The sequence below is a fragment of the Xyrauchen texanus genome, chromosome 27, assembly GCF_025860055.1.
Source record: "Xyrauchen texanus isolate HMW12.3.18 chromosome 27, RBS_HiC_50CHRs, whole genome shotgun sequence".
Lineage (NCBI taxonomy): Eukaryota > Metazoa > Chordata > Actinopteri > Cypriniformes > Catostomidae > Xyrauchen > Xyrauchen texanus.
The window spans coordinates 10,614,394-10,635,922 of record NC_068302.1 but is presented as its reverse complement, the minus strand read 5'-3'; the positions used below and the strand labels follow the sequence as shown (position 1 = coordinate 10,635,922).

The 21,529-nt window shown below is 36.0% G+C and overlaps 1 protein-coding gene and 1 long non-coding RNA gene across 2 annotated transcripts in view; one reads left to right on the top strand and one right to left on the bottom strand.

Moving 5' to 3' along the window:
- The window catches only part of LOC127621083 (uncharacterized), a 91,739-nt gene that overhangs the window by 64,464 nt on the left and 5,746 nt on the right, over positions 1–21,529 (bottom strand). The gene's annotated exons all lie outside the window — the stretch shown is intronic.
- nr6a1a (nuclear receptor subfamily 6, group A, member 1a) overlaps positions 8,708–21,529 on the top strand; it is a 31,912-nt gene continuing 19,090 nt past the window's right edge. The window contains exon 1 of the mRNA XM_052094529.1: positions 8,708–8,821. Coding sequence (XP_051950489.1) covers positions 8,806–8,821 — 16 coding nt within the window. The 5' untranslated portion in view covers positions 8,708–8,805. The remainder of the gene's footprint in view (positions 8,822–21,529) is intronic.

Here is a 21,529-nt window from a genome sequence, read left to right as displayed (position 1 = left end):
ATTTTTTGAAAAAACTTTAAACTAAAATACTTCTATAAACTAACTAAAATAAAATAAAAATGATCTCTAATTCATTTTAGTTTTGATATACTAGGGTGAACATGGGCAATGTGGAACATTTTTAGAAATTTTTGTTTTACTTTTATGCATTTGGCAGACGCTTTTATCCAAAGCGACTTACAGTGCATTATTACAGGGACAATCCCCCCGAACAACCTGGAGTTAAGTGCCTTGCTCAAGGGCACAATGGTGGTGGCCGTGGGGTTCGAACCAGTGACTTTCTGAACAACAGCTCTGTAGGGCACAATGGTGGTGGCCGTGGGGTTCGAACCAGTGACTTTCTGAACAACAGCTCTGTGCTTTAGCCTCTACGCCACCACCACTCCATCATTCCATCTACAAAGTATTTGTTTTCTTGATACTTTGAATTATGATCCAAATGCCACATAACCTAACATTATACATTTGAAGAAAGATTAGGATGTCTTCAATTTTAGCTTATGAGCTAAAGTTGAAGACATTTTCAACACTGGGAAGTAGAACCTTTTGAAGACCTTCTTTTAAACAAATCACAGATTTTTTTAAAGCAATACTGGTAAAGAGGAACAGGGGAAAATGTATTCTCTTTGAAATATCTACGAAGTATTTGGAATTAATTTTTATATTTTCTATTCCACTTTCACATCATAACATTAAGTTAACTTTAACTTTTTTTATAACGTAACAATTTTTACCTCAAAGTTCTGTCATTTTCTTTACCATTGCTTTCCCCACCAGTGGTCATGAAATGAGCTCTGCCACACATCCCAAAATAAAATCATTAATTTAAAACCTCATAGATAAAAGGATAATTCACCCAAAAATGAAAAGTCTCTTATCATTTATTCACCCTCATGCCATGCCAGATGTGTATGACTTTCTTTCTTCTGCTGAACACAAATGAAGTTTTTAGAAGAATATCTCAGCTTTGTAGGTCCATACAATGCAAGTCAGTAGGGTCCAAAACATTGAAGCTCCAAAAAGCACATAAAGGCAGCATAAAAGTAATCCATAATTGGATTGATCCATGTCTTCTGAAGTGCTTTAATCTGTTTTGGATGAGAACAGACCAAAATATAACTACATTTTCGCTGTATATCTGGCAATTGCAGTCTACAGGAACGATGGTGTCTTCAAGCTCAAATACACTTACTAGTAGAGCTCACAGAGTGTTAGATGGTGCTAGGAAATATAAACATCTTTTAAGTTTTGGCCCCTATTGAATTGCAAAATATGGACCTACAGAGCTGAAATATTCTAAAAATCTTCATTTGTGTTCAGCAGAAGAAAGTCATAAATATCTGGGATGGCATGACAGTGAGTAAATTATTTCAGAACTTTCATTATTGGGTGAAATATTACTTTAATTGTGTACTCCCTAAAGATTAGTTTAGTAAAGATTTATAATTGAATGAAATACATATGGATACAATTTGGATCAAACTTAAATATCCTGTCACTTTACCCATATTTACCCTCTATTATAAAATTGCAACCTTTACAATCCACATTAAACATGAAAATACCACTAGATAGACGTAACACAAAACTGCCCTGAAAAAGTTAATGTTATGCTTTTTAAAATACACCAGTAAACACCGCTTTGGTAGCATAAAGAAATACTAAAACTAAAATAAAAACTAACTAAACTAAAGCTACACAGCACTGAGAAAATGGAATCGATAATAAAATAAACTGAAAAAAAAAAAAAAGAATCAAAAATAGAAATTAAATTTAAATTAAATTAAAATTCCAAAACTATAATAACACTGATTCATTCATACATATATTTTGTGGAACTTTTATTTTGACAGCATAATACACATTACATATTACGGCTCCTCCCATCTCTGAGTTTCCCAGTCGTAATTATGACTTGACGGGTCGTTTATGCATCTTTCGAGTAAGAAACTCATATTGGCGATGATTCCGATGAACGTGAAGTCAGCATTAGAGCCCATAGATACAGAGTCACTCTGAAAATTACCATCACCATGACACAGACAAGCTCACGTTATCACAAAATTCTTACTACAACATGCTTCATTAAGTTGGAACTTTGCGTTTAATATTGAAATATCCACTTGTCTTGGTGTCAAACGAAGGCATTGCTTGGCAAATGTGTTTGTTTTGAACGCTTGCTGCAGGAGTGATGAACTCGACTAGAGTGACAGAGCGCCGCTGTCGTATAAGTCCCATAAAGAAAAACTCTCAATAAATTACGCATTTAATAACACTCATTGAGTTAAACCCAGTAATATAATGACAGGGATGTCTCATTATTTTTTTCATTAGAAATTAACTTGAGAAAGAGTAAAAAGTACCCACAATTAAACATACTCATAAAAGTAAATTGTTTCCAAAAAGTTACTCAAGTAAATGTAACCAAGTAAATGGAGCATGTTACTACCCACCTCTGATAATAGAGTGCGAGTAGATGTGTCCAAATGTTTGACTGGTAGTATACAGTAAAAATGTGATGCAACTAAAGTTCCCTGCAGTTTGCGAATTTGTCTCCGCAAGCATTTTTCTGTTAACTATGTGTTTAGTACATGTAGTTTTACTTCAATTGAGCCCCATGCTGGGAAAAAAACTGGCTTGAATCTGGTTTTCCTAAGGCTGTTATGTTGTAGAAATTTCAACTGAAAGGGTTTTTGTATGACTGTTTGTCTTAAAAATGTGGATTTTATTTGTATTTTTTTTTTTTTTTTTTTTTTTTTAGGTATAAACAGTTGTAATCACAATTTATACATATATTTTGCAAAGGGACCTAATTAGGTTTGCATGTTTTACATCTGTAGATAATAAAATTAGTGCTGTTAACGCTGATCAGAAAAGCCTGTTGAGATATCCGAACGTTTCTGTAATTCCTCGCAGAGGTTTTTTTTTAGGTCAGTTAGTGGCTGAGAGCATATGGTGAAGACCCTCTTAGAGAGGTATTACTGCATGGTAATCTGTGAAATGACACTGTCTGTTGAATTGCAGTGTTTTGTCTGCTGAGAACATTTGTTGTGCTATAATATCACTTCCTTTATTCTTCCCTTCACACGAAAGATGTTTTTCTTATCAATGCCAAGAACAGTGTCTGTTTTTATCACATTATATCTTCCTGTAGCAAAATGACCATGGCAAACATAGTGTCAACCAAAATAAAGTTACTAAAGTCATTGCTGCTACTATAAAACCATGAGTAGAAAGGGAATTGTTTTCTTGACAAACTCCAAATTTGTTTTTATTTATTTATTTTTTTAATCCTTAAAGCCTGATGGACTGTGCTGAGTTTTATGGATGTAGTTTTAATGCTCTAGGCTTTAAAACTAATTCTGACGGAGTCAGAATTTTTGGTCTTGGTTTAGGGATTTAAAAAAGTTTGTACAATTACAGTATCTTGGCTTTGTCAAGCCATCATAATAAATCAATATGTTATTGCCTTTAAATAGTGTATAAAGTGATTCCAGCCAGGTCTCCTAAGCAACCAGACTGGCCCAGTTGCTAGGGAGGGTAGAGTCACATTGGGTTAACCTCCTCATGGTCACTTTAATATGGTTCTCGCTCTTGGTGGGGCACGCGGTGAGTTGTGTGTGGATGCCACGGAGAATATTGTGAAGCCTCCACACACACTGTGTCTCCACGTTAACGCACGCACTCAACAAGCCACTTAATAAAATGCATGGATTGATGGTCTCAGACATTAACTGAGATTCATCCTCCACCATCCTGATTGAGGTCACTACGCCACCACGAGGACTTTGAGCGCATTGGGAAATGGGCATTCCAAATTGGGGAGAAAAGGGGAGAAGTTTTACTGTAATACAGGGTTCCTGCTGTCATGAATAGCCTGGAAACAGGGCTGGACTGGTAATCTGGCATACTGGGCATTTTCCCGTTGGGCCGACGCACTTTGGGGCCGTTCAGGGACGGACTGGCCATCGGGAGAACAGAGCGGGCCGGTGGGTCGGCCGCGTAACGGGCCGAATGGGCCGCGATAAGCTATGAGCCACCACGTTATGCAGGACGGACCACAAAATGGCGCCGCGATATGCAGATATGTAAAATCCCAGGCAGAGTTCTCTTCCCAGTCCAGCCCTCCCTGGAAATATTAGGGAATTGTAAAATTGTGATTTCCAGGCCTGAAAATATCATGTATATTGATAAAATCTCATAAGTCATGGAAATTTCTAGAGAATATATATATATATATATATATATATATATATATATATATATATAAACTTGCTCAAACCTTAGTGATGTCCAGTTTATCAATGAATTGTTCTTTTGAGTCGGTTCTTTTCAATGGATTAGTAGAATGTTTTACAAATCTGTCTAAAAGTTTCATTATCAGATTGTTCTGGAAATTTGTTGTGGCAACCCTGGTAATAGCAGTAACCGTAGTAAAATGGTATTTTGGCAGAAACTTTAGTTATCATGGTAAATTTTTTGCACAATTTTATTCACTACCATAAAACATAGATTTTGTCAACTGCTTCACAACTGAAAAATGACTTTAAGTTCACCTTAATCCTCAGTCAAGCCTTAAATAACTAGATTTTTCTACATCAAATACCTTTACAGTTATCCTTCCATACACAGCGCATGAAATAGTCAAGGTTTCTAAATGGGTCATTTGCTTGTTTGAGGCCAGTACCCAAGTCAATATTTAGTGTTTGGGTGTAGCTGATATTTTTGGAGTCAATGTTTGGATTTGGTGAAGACGCAAAGCCATTTAGAAACAAAAGGATCTAATGAAATGCATTTAGCTTATGTGTCAGCAGTAGCCTGAAGGTCAACCCCAGCCGTGCGGCGACAGCTGCACTAGAAACTTGAACCTCCTCCGACTTCATCCTCAACTACACCCGCCCCTTTTCACCTCTACATGACAAAGTCCAACACAGATCCACTGTTCCTCCCTCTCGCCTCCTTCCTGACTCTCCTGTTGCATTTGAATGTGAAAAGCCTCTTCTGTGGCTCGAAGAGGGGGCGTCATTAGCGTTAGCAGAGAACTAATGCGTTCCTACAAAATCAATCAGTATTATTGAATAATAACATGACTCTATAGGTGCAAATATGGGAGTGGGATTTAATATGGATTTTAGGAATCATTTTTATCTCCAATTTCGAGATCAACCTTTTCTGTATTTAATAATATATAATAACTTTATATTTGAACCTTTCAAACAATATAGCAGACTCTTACAAAAACTTACTGTTGCATTACCATGGTTCAGTGATGTTATTTAATGGCATTACCATGGCATTTTGATATATACAGTGGGGTCCAAAAGTCTGAGACCACTAGTGAAAATGCTTTAGGGAATTTATTAGTATTTGGTATGTTGCCATTTTGGTTTAATGACAGCATGCACTCGAAGAATTTTGAGAATGTTGCAAAGAGCATCTTGTGTGCTTCAATGGAAGCAATAAAATCTGACCTTTTGTAAAAAGAGTTAATATGGTCACTGTCACAAATTTTCTTTCATTTGATTAGCAAACTAGTAATAGTAGGGGTTGGAACCGAGAACCGGTTAATTTTGTAATTTTTTTTTAAATACTTGAACCCTGTGATTTTCATGAACTTTGGTTCCGTTAACAGTTCTCGCATGTGCAATTTTCCGGCAATACGTGTCAAACACTGTACTAAAACACCAACATTTTTGAGCCCCACTAAAATTGTTTGATATTCATAAACCATGTTGGTCTAATGGTAATGTTATGAATATCATGGTATTACTATCATGATATTTTTATGTAATAATATTAGGAATGCACCAATGTAACGGCTTCCGATATTTATCGGTCAATTATTGACAAAATTACATCCATTTGCAAGTCAGTTATACAGTAAACATAAAAACGATGGTTTATTTATAATTAACTAGTAACACGCTTTGTAAAAACTCTGTGAAATAAAATCCATAATCCAGAAATAATAATAGCCATGATATGTAGAAGTGTTGGCAAACATTAAAAACATTTTTTCTTTCTCGTTCTCAAAATGCAGAAAAACCACCATAAACCAGTGTGACAGTTGTGAAAGAGGTACTTAACTGTAGGCTACATGAGGAAGGAAACCATCTAAACCGCTTTGAAACCAGCAGACATTGAATTCTGAGACATCGATATTATATCTGTTAATTCTGCATGATTGACTGAATTAATATTGAAATCAAAATATGGCCTTATGTGATTTATTAACCTTAAAAGACTACTTTTTAAGTCTGCAGTTTTTGTAGTCTGCATTCAGCGCTTCAGTCAGCACTGTGTGAGTAAGTGGCGGACTCTAGTGGTCTTGACAGCATTATCTATTATACAACTATAATACAGAATTTAAAACTAGGTTTTGTTCCTTTGGTTAATTTTCTTTATTTTTCTATGATGTGGTTAAAATTTTCATAGAATTGCCCAACATATGCATTGTAAGAATTTGTAATCATATACCAGTTCAATGTTTTAAAATTGGAGCATTAGAGCGTTAACGCATGCGGTTTAACACATACATTTTTCTTAATCACAGTAAACGCATTTACCGTTAATAGAGCATGTATACTGGTGTGAGGTGCGGAACCTTTGTAATGTATCCACCATTCACTTACCGCCCAAGTCATTACTCTTACGCACACACCATTGCGCCAGAGGCCTTCTACCGAGATAGCCTTCAAGCTTAGCATAAAATAGCATGAGGCGGTCCCATAGACATTCTATGGGCGATCGTAAGATACCAGTTGACCGTCACGCTCTCTCTTATGATAGAGCCACGGAAGTTGTTATCTCAGTAAATATAAGAATCTCTGATAGCGCATCCTAGCTGTTTGCACTATTTGATGTACAAAACAAGCCCAGATGGGACTTGTGATTGAAAACAAGTATTTTTCAACCTATGTAAACCATATTTTAATTACCTCAGAAACGCGTCAAATAACGTATCACCAAAATGCAGAATGAGACGTGTTTGTTTGCAAGCACTTTTCATGGTGTGTTCAAAGCGGCACTCCACACTGGTGTTGTCGCTCTGACAAGAATCATGAACGCAGCTTCACGATTGCTGTAGCAAAGTGTATAGTCACAGGCTACTGGCAGATTAATATTGTGGAGGACATGAGTTTAAAAGATTTAATGTCCATTGCAATGAATATGCAACCTATGTGGGGAGACTATTCTTTCAATTAGTCAAACTCTCACTTAGACTTTGGGAAACATTTAATGTTACTTGTATTGTTGCTATTTTAGTGCATTTCTACCTATATTATGGAAGGCTTTGTTTGAAAAATGTTAATAAAGCACCATATTGCTACATATAGTTTTTTATTTTTTTTCCTAAAATAATTATGCAAGAAAATAATTATATATAGTGTCAAATTTCAGCACTTTTAAAATCTGCAATTAATTGCGATTTACAAAAACGTATGTGATTAATCACGGTTAAAAAATTTTTTTTGAATAACAGCACTATTTAAAATGCAAAAAAAAGTGCACATTTTTTTTGAAGTACAAAATAACCTTTTTTAATTATCATCTATCATGCTATCATATTTATATATATTAATATTTTGTCATTTTTATCTTTTTATCTTATATTTATCTTTATTTTTTGTATATTTATTTATTTATTTATTTTTGTCTCTCTTTAAATTTGTGTCCTGTCGTGTGTTCAACAGATCCAATCCATGATCAATGGAAATTATTTATTGTTAAAACAGTTAAATGCCTAAATAATATGGTATTTTTTGTAAAGGGGATATAATGGTTATACAAATACATACATAACAAAAACCAGATTTTAAATTGCATATTAAAACCATAAATAAGGCATTAGCAAAACAGGTTTTGTTTATTGGTAAATGGAAAATTATTAAAATATATTTTTTATACTGTACTGGCTTCAGTTCTTCAGTTTTCAAATGTACAAATATGGATATTTATGCACATTACAAGTGTAAAAAATCTCATGGGTATCTCACAATGGTACTAGGTGGCGAATTCGTACAAGATTGTATGAGTTATACACCCACCAATGAGAGAAGCCTCCCTTGTGTCCTTGTTGTTCCTGATGTGACGTTTGTTCCATATTAATACGAAATTGTGGATTTCTAACTTTAATCCCTAATCCAAACCCCACACATTACCCTACCCAGAGCATAAACATAACCGTGGTGTGTTATACGGAAGAAAGCGAACGCATGTTTGTAAAGTATATGTGATTGGTTGATGTATAAATCATACGTTTTCTTACAAATGAAGTTGTACAAATGGATACAAATTCGCCACTTTGTGGTATTGAGACTATCCTGGCCTGTATATAATTGGAATGTAGAGAATGGATAATAAACACAATAGAAGATTTGCTGCTGTAACTGTTCAAACTTGGCATTCTTTGACAACATAACAGCTCAATATAAACTTTGACATTGCATGCACTTATGCTGACTTTGAAAGAAGCAAGCGATAGAAAGGTAGAGCAAGAGAGAGGGAGGGGGCTTGCATTGTTCAAAGGAGGCTAAAATAGGGCTATCAATTCCACTCAGATAACCCCTGCATTGCCATTGGCCCTCCGGCCACACCGTGACCCCTGGGGCCTGAACTCAGCAGTCATGTGACCAGGCTGAAACTGACCAGCAGGTCTGAAGCTGTGAGGGTGATCAGTAAGAGTCAGAACAGAGAGGAGGAAGGAGAGAGACAGAGAAGAGCAGAAAGAGTCATGAGGCCTACATTGTTCCTGAGAAGGATATGTGTATGAATGGATGACAGGGAGACCAGGAGAGACATGCGATGGATTCGTGGGAAGGTAAGGAAAGACAAAAGACAGGAATGGTGGTTTTACTAGATGATCACAGACCACATTTAGAGTTGATGTGTGATTGTATGCAGGACTGTTTAAATGAGAGATCCAGTATGAACTGGCATCAGATCAGTTACAACAAAAAAAAAACTTTGATTAAAGGGTAATTGTGTATCCAATGTAAAGCCATTGGCAAAATTGGTTCTAACCTATTATTCGTGTTAAATGAAGATACTGCATTAGTCGTGTTGATGTCAGAGACTGATTATGAAAGGTAGATTGCATACCTGCTAAAGCTAACAGCTGTTGGGAGGATTTGAGTGCACATTTAGTATTTCCTGTTTATCAGTGAATACAATGTTTTTAAAAGCCAGGGGATTTTTTTTTCAGAAAGCATTTATAGTGAAAAATAATAAATATTTCATTCAGCTCTAAAAAAAAATATATATATTTTATGTACCATCCTAGAACAAGTTCCACTGTATTTTCATCAAATTTGAAATACTTTTTTTTTTTTTTAATCGCAGAATTACATTTTTATAAAGCAGTGTTGTTTTGCTTTGTGATTGCGATTTTGGTTTATCGTAAATCATTTGTTTATGGTCTTTCTGTTTTGTGTATTGCGTAAAGTGTTGCAATGTGCATACCAACAATTTTTTTTGTCCCAAAGATTTTGCTACACTCTGCATTTTGCTTGTATTGTGTTACACACTATCGTCTACCCATAATGCATTGTTCAACTGTATAGCTATCTGATGTATTTTTATTTTTTTTAATCATTCTGGAGTTCACACAATTGTTTAGTGACTCATGGATTTGTTTAGTTAGTTTATGGCAATAGTGTGCATACTGTGGTATGCAGGCTGTGGCCCATCTGGAAAAGGTTTTCTGGGCTGAACAGGCAGCTGTCTTCATGTAATGCCGAGCGGGGGTCAGCATGGCTCCACGCTCATCTGGTTAAACCCCCGATACACACACACACACAACCCCACGCCCCCTGCTTGGGTTTATAACTGTAGCCCAAACTTCACCCCTCAGTGCACTAGATTTTATCAGTTTAACCACATAATTGTATCTCAGTTGGCTTTGTTTTGATGATAGACCTTTTTTTTTGGTGCAAAACCAATCAATTTGATTTCACTCAATCAAGAAAACCCTTTATAACATAAAACAACTCTCAGCTTTCTTTAAGACAGTCTTTTCTTAAAGTGGTCATTAGGTGCCCTTGGACCTTGACACTAAACTCTTCAACAACTACTTGACAAAACTAGTGTTTTAAAATCAATATCTTTCGCTCTTTGTCCTCACAAAATGGCTGTTTGCACCTCTGCCAAGCAAGATGCTTTCATTCATACCTTGTTCCTCGAGTGAGGTGTGGACTGGAGTGTGGTGTTAAACATAGACATAAACATAGTGTTGGCTGCTGTGTAAATGGGATATTAGATCTCTCTGCCGTGTTAGTTTTAAGCTGATTTTTACCCGACCAATTACTTTCATCAAAAGCTGGTGTGAAAATGCACTCGCATAATGATGAAAGGTGCGAACGGCCCTTAATTGTTGTTCTTTCTGCCTCTGCCTCATTTACTTATTTCATCTTCTTTCACAGAATTAGAAAAGTTAATGCCTTTCAGGAAGAATGTGATCTGAACTTCACATGCCTTAAATGTTTCAAATAGTTGAGGACAGAGGACTCCGACGGCTACTGTAAAATAGCCCCCTCATAGTCCTCATAGCTCACATTTTTGCATATATTTTTTTAAATGTTTCAGCTAATTTTAAGCAGCTTAGCTAAAATAGGATCTTTACACTTTTCTAGTCCAAATATACTCGCACTGTAATATAGAGAGTTTAGTTATAGACTGAAATATTGGTCAGGCCGATATGATAAACAATTTTGACCAACACATCGGGTGATAATCAGGACGGCTTGGAACATTACATTTTCAATTGTTAGTTCCTCCTTGTATCAATTCCAAAATGTACTTGACAGCCTGGTTAATGGATAATGAACATTTTCTGTTTTCAATGTTTTGGTGAATTGTAAGTAAAAATTGTACAATGCAAAAAAAATCTTTTCGCATTTCAGTAATGAGAATTTGAAGAGTACACTTGCTTAATTGTCATGAAAATAATTTAGCAATGCAAAAATAAATGTCTGTGCATGATGCTTTATGGTAATGGGAATTGCACTTGCAAAGTTTAAATTAAAATAATGTCAAAATGCATAAAATGTATGTCCATGCACATTACAGTAATGAGAATTTGATGAGTGCACGTGCTAAATTGTATGAAAAGGGAATTACCAAAAAAAAAAAAAAATGTAATGTCTGTGTACATTACGGTAAAGAGAATTTGGGGAGTGCACTTGCTTAACTGTCATGAAAATGTATTTGCAATGCAAAACATAATCGTTTGTGCATGATGCATTATGGTAATGAGAATTTTGGGAGTACACTTGCTAAATTGTATGAAAATAATGTCACAATGCAAAAAAAAAAATATTTTTCCCATTATGGTAATGAGAAATTAAGGAGTAAACTTGCTAAATTGTTATTCAAATATTCACAATGCAAAAAAAAAAAAAATGTCTGAGTGCATTACGGTAATGAGAATTGGGGAGTATACTTGCTAAATTGTTATTAAAATAGTCACAATGCAAAACAAATGTCTAGGTGCATTGCGGTAATGGATATTTGGGGAGTACACTTGCTTAATTGGCATATAAATAATGTCCATGCCAAAATCTAGACGACTTGTTTAAAAAAAGAGAAAACACTACTTCACTATTTTGATGGATTCTAAACAATTGATTTTAACAAAAGACTTGCAATGACTCTAGGCGGCGCGTGGAGAGCACTGTTGCTTTATGAATTAATTTGAATGTAACTTGATTGGAAAATGCCACAGTATTGTGCTTGAGGGTGAATATGTTCAAGGGTGGTATGTGAAAACACCATTGTGTATATGAGTGTGTGTGGGGGTGCTGAAAGGACACTGTACATGACTCCACCTCCTCTTAATCCCATTCTCCTGTTGCCAATCTTCTCTATTATTGTTTCCGACAGAAGGGGGTAAGCTCTGAGGGTCTTCATTCATCACACTGCCTCTCTTTCCTTATGCCTTCTGTTTCTTCTTCCTCTTCTCTTTCTCTCCTCTCTTCCACTTCATTTTTTCCATTAATTTTTCCTTCAGCTCCATTCGTCACTATTCCAGGCTGGAAGTCACCTCTGGTGGGGGGAGGGAAGGGTCGGTCAGAGCTTAGGAGTGTTTGTTTGTGTGTTTGTTTGCACATACACACGGGGGAGGGGACTTTAAGCTGTGTGAAGATCAATAGCAGTAGAGGACATCAGGCTGCAGAGGTTCGGCAATTCTGGCCTAAATTTGGACTCAAACCTGTTTAAGACGTGGCCTTTCCAACCCCAAATGAATTAGACTGTATCTATATGTACTTCACTAAACCAAAACATCCTTTGCCAAGGTCAACTAGGAGACATGAAGCGGTTTTTCAAATATGATCATTGCTAATATTCTGTATATACTTGTCATCGCTGATGTCTTCATTGATTTATCGTTGCATCTATTCATATTCTCAAATGAGGGCTGTACAATAGCTGAATAGCCTTCATTAAGGTCTTCTCTGGTTTGAGACATTCCAGTTAATCTTACTTAAATAAGATCACATTTCTTTTTAGAAAGCAAAGGTAACACTTTACAATAAGGCTGCATTTGTTAACATTATCATGAACTTACAATGGATAATGTTATTTGCAGCATTTATTAATCTTGATTCATGTTAATTTATGAAAATACAATTGTTCATTGCAAGCTCATGTTAGTTCATATTGCATAACTTAATGCGATCTTCAATTGAACAGTCTCAATATCGATCCTTAAATCCCAAGATCGACCTTTTACTCAATGGGCAACCCTCCACTACGCATTTGCAACCAAATATCACTCTATACGACTCCAATTTGTATATCTGGCAACTGGCTAGTAAATGTTCATATTACACTCACTAGTAATTGTGTGGTATAGTAGCAGAGTTTTCAGCAAAAGTTGTCCCGTGTAATGTGTGTCCAAAGACGAGATCCATGTGACACTTTTGTAAGTGAATGTCTCTTTTAATACCCTTTCTGTCTACAAAAAATAGACATTTAATTCTAATCATGCGTAGCACCGATGAGGTAAAGCTATTCCAGTCCTCTCTCATTAACATGTGCTCATTTACAGATGCTTTTTAGTCCCGTTTTGTTTACCCGTGTTTAACAAATCAATGTAAATACCTTTTTAAATGGTACAAATGATGCAATTATTAAAAAAAAACATGTAATATAATATATATATGGGGTGGGTGATATGATCAAAATCTTATATCACGAAGTGAGTAATTTTATATCATTATAACGATATTTATCCAAATATAGTAAACGTTTTCTGGAAAATCAATAAAATATTGGTTTATATATTTAAAATAAACCTATTGTAATGCCAATTTTTTTTTTTACTTTAGTCAGTAAATTAAATATTTTTTAAATGAAATCTACTTCCTCTTTATTTGGAACAAGACAAACAATGACAAAGTAAATAAATCAACCTTACCAAAATGCTAAATATTACAATAGGCCATATTTCAGTTTAAAATGTTGTTGACCAATATTATTGTTATTATTATAAAATTTGCTCAAGAAAATTAAGATCTTCTCAAAGCAATGCGACAAAGAAGCTGAAACAAAAGTTAAAGAAAATATCCAACAAAAATAAACACTTCTTGAAGCAAATAAATATAAAATATCACTTCTTGCTAAATAAATAAATAAATGAACAAATTAATGCAGAGTTCATCTTTTGGCTTTCATAATATTCATTTGTGTGCTTTGTTATTTTTTTCTCAATGCGCTCTAAGTCCTCGTGGTGGCGTAGTGACTAGTCTCAATCCGGGTGGTGGAGGACTAATCTCAGTTGCCTCCGTGTCTGAGACAGTCAAACCACACATCTTATCATGTGGCTTGTTACCGCGGAGACCTAGCGCGTGTGGAGAATTCATGCTATTCTCCGCAGCATCCACTCACAACTCGCCATGCGTCCCACCGAGAGCGAGAACCACATTATAGCGACCAAGAGGAGGTTACCCCATGTGACTCTACCCACCCTAGCAACTGGGCCAATTGGTTTCTTAGGAAGCCTGACTGGAGTCACTCAGCGTGCCCTGGATTCATTGCGTGCTTAATTTTGAGGTGGTGATACAGATGTCGAACCTGCTTTAATAACAAGCTACTCTTCATTTTCTTGACCTGTTTGGGAGTCGTCCCATTCTGTGGAGATTTCATTCTCCGTTTGGGGTTTTCCTGGGTCAAAAATGGTTGAGTGGCAACCTCGCTCGGAGCTCTCCTGTCTCTGGAGCACAAATTTTGAAAAACCTGCTTGATTTGTGAGCACTTCGGAGCTCCAGAGACAGCACGCACCACAGTCACGTGAAACGGTCGTGTGTCAGATGAGAAGAATATTTAGCACTTTTAAAGCACCAAAAGTGCGATGAAGGTCATTAAATATGTTTTGGCAGTGGCAGAAAAATGTTCAATCCCGGAAAAACCCTGTCCATGTTTCGTCAATTCTCTGTCTTACATGAAGCCCTGCCCACTGATAGATAAGCCTACTCTACATATCGCAATATACACTATATAGCAACATCTCTTTGCCTTTATATATCGTCATATTGTCCAGCCTTAATATATGCAATAATGTTATGGACTGACAGCAGCAGTCACCATTCACTTTCATTGCATCTTTTTTTCCATACAATACAGTGAAAGTGAATGGTGACTGAGGCTGCCATTTTTCCACAACATCTCCTTTTGTTTTCCATGGAAGAAGTTAAGACATACAATATTTGAAACACATTTTTGGGGGGAATATCCAACATATTTATGTATCCACTTTTAAATTAGCTTATGAAAGATTTGTTAAAATCGCAGTCTTATAACAAAAGATCCCATATGGCGGAGACCTCGACTGTATTAGTTTGTCATTCAACCCCATAATTAATGTTTTAAGATAATGAGAGGTTTGCAAAGAAGGGGATTGTTTGGATCGCAGATCTGGTGAGCTAAGAAAAACATCTGTCAATGGAAGATCGATTACACACACTGTATTCGTGTGTGTAATCGTCTTGTGTAATGTTTGCAAATATTTCAGTTTTTGTGTGTGTGTGATTTATCTGTGTGTGATGGCCTTTTATTGATTTTGTAAAGCTAGCTATAGACGTTACTGAGAGGCCAACAATGCCGTGGATGTTGAAATCTAGCAATGTGGATGAACGCGTCAATATTCTGATGCAACTTCGCTCCTCTGTGCCTCTCTAATGCCGTTTTGCTGCAAGCTCCCAATTTTCACTGTTTCATCAGTGTTTCAGATAATTGGCCCTCTGGTGTTTTCAAGGAGCTTTATGTGGCCCCAATTAGGTCAGTTGTTTTTGTTAGTGCAATTAACCTTCAATAAAATCTGTAAAAGGTCTGTATTTTGAACATTTAAATGTTATGATGTAAAATTAGACATCCTCCTATTGCCCATCTTGTTATTGTTTCCGACAGAAGGTGGTGAGCTCTGAGGGTCTTCACTCATCACACTTATGCTCACAGTTTCATTTGTAATGGAAAACCTGTATTGCATTAAAAAACAAATCTAAAGTAGAAGAATTTTCTAAAGGGGACTCCCACTGTAATTTGCAATGAAAAAACTGTATTAAATTAGAAAACTTCAAAATAGAAGGGGCCTCTGACTTTTGGATCACACTGTAATACCTGCACCTCTGGCTTACATTTGCAGAAATGAGACCAGGTTTAAGTCAAACCTTTGAATGGGCAGTTGTTAAACACTTCTAGATGCATTTGCATGAAGCACAAAGCTTTTCTTAGAACTACAGGATTAATTCTGTAAGCAGTAAGTAAGCAGAATCGTTTGCTTTACATTAAGACTGAGCCTCAGTGTAATTACCAAATGCTAATTCCTGGGTTCTTGTAATGGTTATGAGATTACTACAGTGTACAGGTCAAAGGGGGAGGGTGGAGAGTATTCTCATTCATTTGCTCTTTCATGCTTTGGTTTTGAGAAAAGATGAGCTAGCCATGACTGTGAAAGTGTGGAGCTCAGAGGATTAGCATAAAACTATCCTGGCTATGGAGGTGGTAAGCACAAAGGGACAAATTGGAATAGGATCGGTGGCTACTCAATCCGGATGAAGAACAACCTACGATTTAACTGGTATGTTTGTGATCTGCCGCAGATCACTGTATTGTGCTGTACATGTATCGTAACTGCTGGTAAAACGGTATGTTCATACTATTCGTAACTGAAGCAGCAGCCAATTTCTACGAATAGGATATGCACTTTTTTTGTTGTTGTAGCGATTACTATTAGAGATGCGAGATGAATGAATTGTTAACATAAAATCGTCATAGCAATGTATAGCATAGGTTTTTTGAACACATTTAATGTCAGCATGGCAGCAATGCAAGTAAATAATCACATTCCATTATTACAATTTTTACAAAAATGTTTGCATTGACAGTATTCGTTAAGCTCAACCATTTATTGTAAAAAAGTTAAGGTTTCTTTAAAAGAATAGATAACCCCAAAATGAAAATACTCAACCTCATGCCATCCCAGATGTGAATTACTTTTTCTTCAGCATAAAACAATCAATGGATATCAGAGCTCTGTAGGTCCTTAAAATGCAAGTGAATGGGTGCCAAATTTTTGTGGTTTAAAAAGCACATATAGCATCATAAAAGTAGTCCAGTAATCCATCCAGACTCCAGTCTTTTGAAGCGAAACGCTAGGTTTGTAAGAAATAGGTAAATATTTAAATACATTTTTTAACTAAATGTTCGCTTCCAGACAGCTCGTTGATGAGGGTGTTGTTCAAACTGCCTCTCATGTGATGTAAGTGCTTAAGCCTCCTCTGCATAGATATTCATAAATAGATACCTTATTAGCAGCTGTTGCTATAGAATGCAATACTATTTCCACACAAAAGCAATTTATGCAGCAGTCTAAGCAAGGAGCTCATCTGAGGCATCTCCTCCATTCACTTGCATTGAACTCTATTCAAACAGGTCTCTTTGTTGACCGTTCCAAGATGGCGCTGCAGTCTATGTAACCAAACCAGCCAAATGAGGCATCTTTTGTATGGATATGTATGCTGCTCTGTTGTAAACAAAACTGCGCTTCTGTATTTTTCCATATTCCTTATGTCAGTTCTCGTGCTTCTGTCACGTTAATTATTGGTAAAAATAGTTTTAAATATTGATCTATTCCATACACACTCCTAGCGTTTCGCTTCAGAAGACATTCATTAATCCACTGGAGTTGTGTGGATTACTTTTACAATGGCTATATGTGCTTTTTGGAGCTTCAAAAACTTGGCACCCATTCACTTGCATTTTATGGACCCACAGAGCTGAAATATTCTTCTAAAAATCATTGTATTTGTTCAGCAGAAGAAAGACAAACACGTCAGGTATGGCATGAGGGTGAGTAAATGATGAGAGAATTTTTATTTTTGGATGAATTAACCCTTTAATTTCTAGGAAATATAAGTTAATTGGTAACCTATAACTGAAAATAACTGTAAACCCTAAACCCCTAATGGGTGATTAATTTAGGCTGCAACCCTGTTAAGGCCAAAGTATACTTTGGTTGTCCGCAATGCTGAGCACCTGCACCTGACTTTTGACTGTACTAAATGTGTGTCACAAAGTATTTATGCGTCATTCATATTTGCTCACGGTCAAAAGGGTATACTTTGATCGCCTGGACGCGAACCGATCCAGAACAATGTTTACACTGGCCTTAACTTGTACCCCAGTTTATCATTCTTCCATTGTGTTTGTATTGTATGTATTTATTTATTTCATTTTTATATGAATATTTATTACTTATAAATTAATAGTTTTTCTCTCCAGAAAATGGAGGGGGGAAAAAAACACACAAATCAGTGTTTTAAACTGTATTTAGACATGTTCCAAATTTTGTTAACAGGGTTGTAAATAACTACTAATATTTATTTTGACCTCCTGGTTGACAATTAATATTTTTTGAAGGTTAAGCACTTCATTTCTCTGACCATTTGATAAAAAAACATATATATGACTGGTTGTAAGTGTAGCACTTGCAAACATGGCAGAGAATGGCATGCATATTGATAAAAAAGGGAGAGAATATAGAGGGAGAAATCCAGTTAAAGCAAGATAGTACTGCTAGAAGAATGGAAAAGTACAGCAGAGCACCCCACCCGCTCAGCTGCGATTGATTGTAATGGAAACGAAAGACAAAGCCCTCAGAGAGAGAGGTAGACCTCTCTCTTTATCTTTCTTTCCCCATCCTCCGCCATCATCTGTCCTGTCCTCCCATCCTCCGCTGCTTAACCACACACCTGCCCGGACAAATGGTGACTCATCCCAAAAATGTTTAAATAAGAAATGCACGCCCTTATAAAAAGTTACCATTGTAAATGTATTGTTAATAATAAGTTATATGTAGCAAATATATAAAATGTTAAAATGTCACTTAAACATAAATTTATTATTAATGATCATACAAATATTATTTTGATCTATTTGAGTTGTTCTATTTTTTTAGGCCATTCCTATTTTTTAAGTCTAACGTTACATAAAGTGAGTGTTCGGGTTAATTATTTACTTTTTGTTTGTTCAACTGTACTTTTCTTTGAAAGGTCAAAAAAGTGTTGGTGCTGGTTTTTTGTTGTAGAGATGGAAGCATTTCATTAACATGCTGATATCAGTGGCAGCAGTGTTCAAAAGCTCTGCATTTCCTGCGTGTGGAAAAGTTTGGAATGAAACCAATCCTGATCTCAGGGTAACAATGCAGGTTTTAATTGGTCCAGTGGGGGGTCTCAGCTGTGTGTGTGTGTGTGTGTGTGTGTGTGTGTGTGTGTGTGTGTGTGTGTAGAGAGAGAGAGGGTGGAGGACACATAGCCCAAGGCAAGAGGAAGGGCTCAAATCAAGGGTAAAACCTGACTTTTCTTTCCACTAAACACATCTCAAGTTCCTCTCGCAACAGTTTTGCCCATATTTTCATGGGATTCACCCAATTTGTATTAATATTTGACCATTTTAAAAGAATTTTCAAAACATGACAGTGATCCCTCTTCCAGTTTTCCATGGGGAAAACGGGGCAGTGGGTCCCTCAAACTGAGTGGCAAGGCAGAATGAGACAGAGGCGGGCCGGTGTGAAGTGGCACTATGGGATCAAGTGTGTGAAGGTGTGAGAGAACTGCAGGTTTATAGGGTGGCCATGCACTTGAAAGAAAGGGCAACAAATTTAACCAATCAAAGAAGGCTGGGGTGTGAATAAAGGAAGCCAACATTGGAGGCAGTGTATTCTCATTAAAAGGAAGTCGGTCATTTCACATTCACTGGTCAATAATTTATGGTTTCAAATGCATCCTGCATAACACAACATCTGCCAGGAATTCCAGGCAAATGGCTTGAATTAACAAGGAAGTCTCAGTGTTACAGTACTGCATATGAGAGTATAAAGTCACAACCAAAGTGTATGGAGAATGCTAACACAAATGAATCTGATTTATGTGATCAATAAATCTCAGGTTTATGTTGTCCAACACTGAAACCTGATAGTCCTTTCTTATCTAATTTATATTAAGGCTTCAAAGTATTAATTTGCATGCTATGAATGGATCCCTTGCAGTCTGGGAGGTCTATTTACTTAATGACTCTGAATTAAGACTTGCAGCTAAATGAGCTAGACAGACAAACCGGCTTTGGGCTCAGTTAAATCAGGCTTAATGGATGTCATTCTGTGGTGGTCTCTTAATTGTCTTTACTATGGGTTGAATGTATACTTTATTTTACATGTTCCAAATCAGATCACCCAGTCAACTGCGTTGCCTTTCAAAGTATACTTTTTTGCCCATGAGTAAATACACACATGTTCAATGCATGCGTTTTGTTTTCGGATTTATTACACTGCTACAGTAATTATCTGTTGAATGATAATGATAATAAACAAGCCTGGCTGATTAATATTTTTCTAAATTGAACAACAGAATATAGATAAATTATCCTTTTAATTATTATTATTTTTTTATTTTTTTACTTCAAACTAAACAGCTTGTTTTTTGTTAATCAATGCATGAAAAGAAAAGCGAGACAAATTAGAAATCAGCTTGATTTCTCATGTTTATTGCGCTTGCATATAAAACGACTATACAGACTGATAACCATTCCAACTTTGCCAATGGTTAATGCACTGGTTAATGCACATTTTGTCACATTATTTGAGAATTTGTAGTAAATATTGTATAAAATAAATGTTCATTTCATTTCTGCAATTTTGCATACATTGTATTTAATATAATGAAATGATAGTATATGTATATCGGTATTATACTGGCCATCATCGCATATATGGATATCAGTTGACCACTACTAAATAATTAAATTATTTTGCTAAAAATATTCCCTATTGCCTGAAAGCTTAAAAGTTTAAATGAGACTTAGAGGAGTAGAATTTGTGTATCTACTCAATGGAGTTGACTTCTACATATTACACATGTGCAGTCTATGAACTCATAATGCATCTGTTATAGTAATGACAGTGTCATACAGATGATAATACTGCAAAGCTTAGAAGCCTCCTATACTCTATTTAAAAATTCAGTGAGAGCCTGTCCACCTATTCCCTCCCAGTGTCTCTGTAAGAGAGGGAGAGATGGACATGACTCAAGAGACCCACAGAGTGAGAAATAAATGTTTTGTGCTGCTTGCTAAGGCAAGCATAATTATTAATATTGCTCATACTCAGTCATCTCGTCATTTATTCACCCTCATGCCATCCCAAATGTGTAAGACTTTCTTATGCAGAACACAACTGAAGAATTTTAGAACTATATTTCACCTCTGTAGGTCCATACAATGCAAATGAATGATGATTGAAACTTTGAAGCTGCAAAAAGCACATAAAGGCAGCATAAAAGTAATCAATAAGACTTCACTGGTTTAATACATGTCTTCTGAAGTGATGTAATTGCTGTTGTATGAGAGCAGACTAAAATATATGTATAACTTTTTCTCTGTTGTAGCCTTGGCGATCATGATTTCAAGCTCAATTAACTTCTGATCATGATTGTGCCTAGAGATCTATTTGATCTGTTCTCACCCAAAACCAATTAGATCGCTTCATAATATATGGATTAAACCACTGGAGTCATATGGATAACTTTTGTACTGCCTTTATTTGCTTTTTTATCACCATTCACTTGCATTGTATAGACCTACAGAGCTGAGATATTCTTCTAAAATTCTCAAATTATGTTCAACAGAAGAAAGAAATTCAGACACATCTGAGATGGCATGAGGGTGAGTATTTTATGCTATACTAATTTCACTGCAAAAGAAAAAATGGGCTTTTTTCCCAGCATTCATCTGTCTTAAATCAGTCAAAACATTGTAAGTTGTTTAAAATGTTTATAATCAAACCTTCTCACTTGAAGTCAAAATACGAACCTTTCAACTCTGTATCAGACTAAACATTGTCTGATTTTTTTTTTTTTTTTTTTTTAATCCTACTCTTAACACCTCTATAACCCTCAAATGTTTCTGTGGACTGTTGACCCCTTCTTGGTTCAGAAGACCCGTCTGCCCACAGAAGTCATTGAAGCATCAGTGCTTTCAA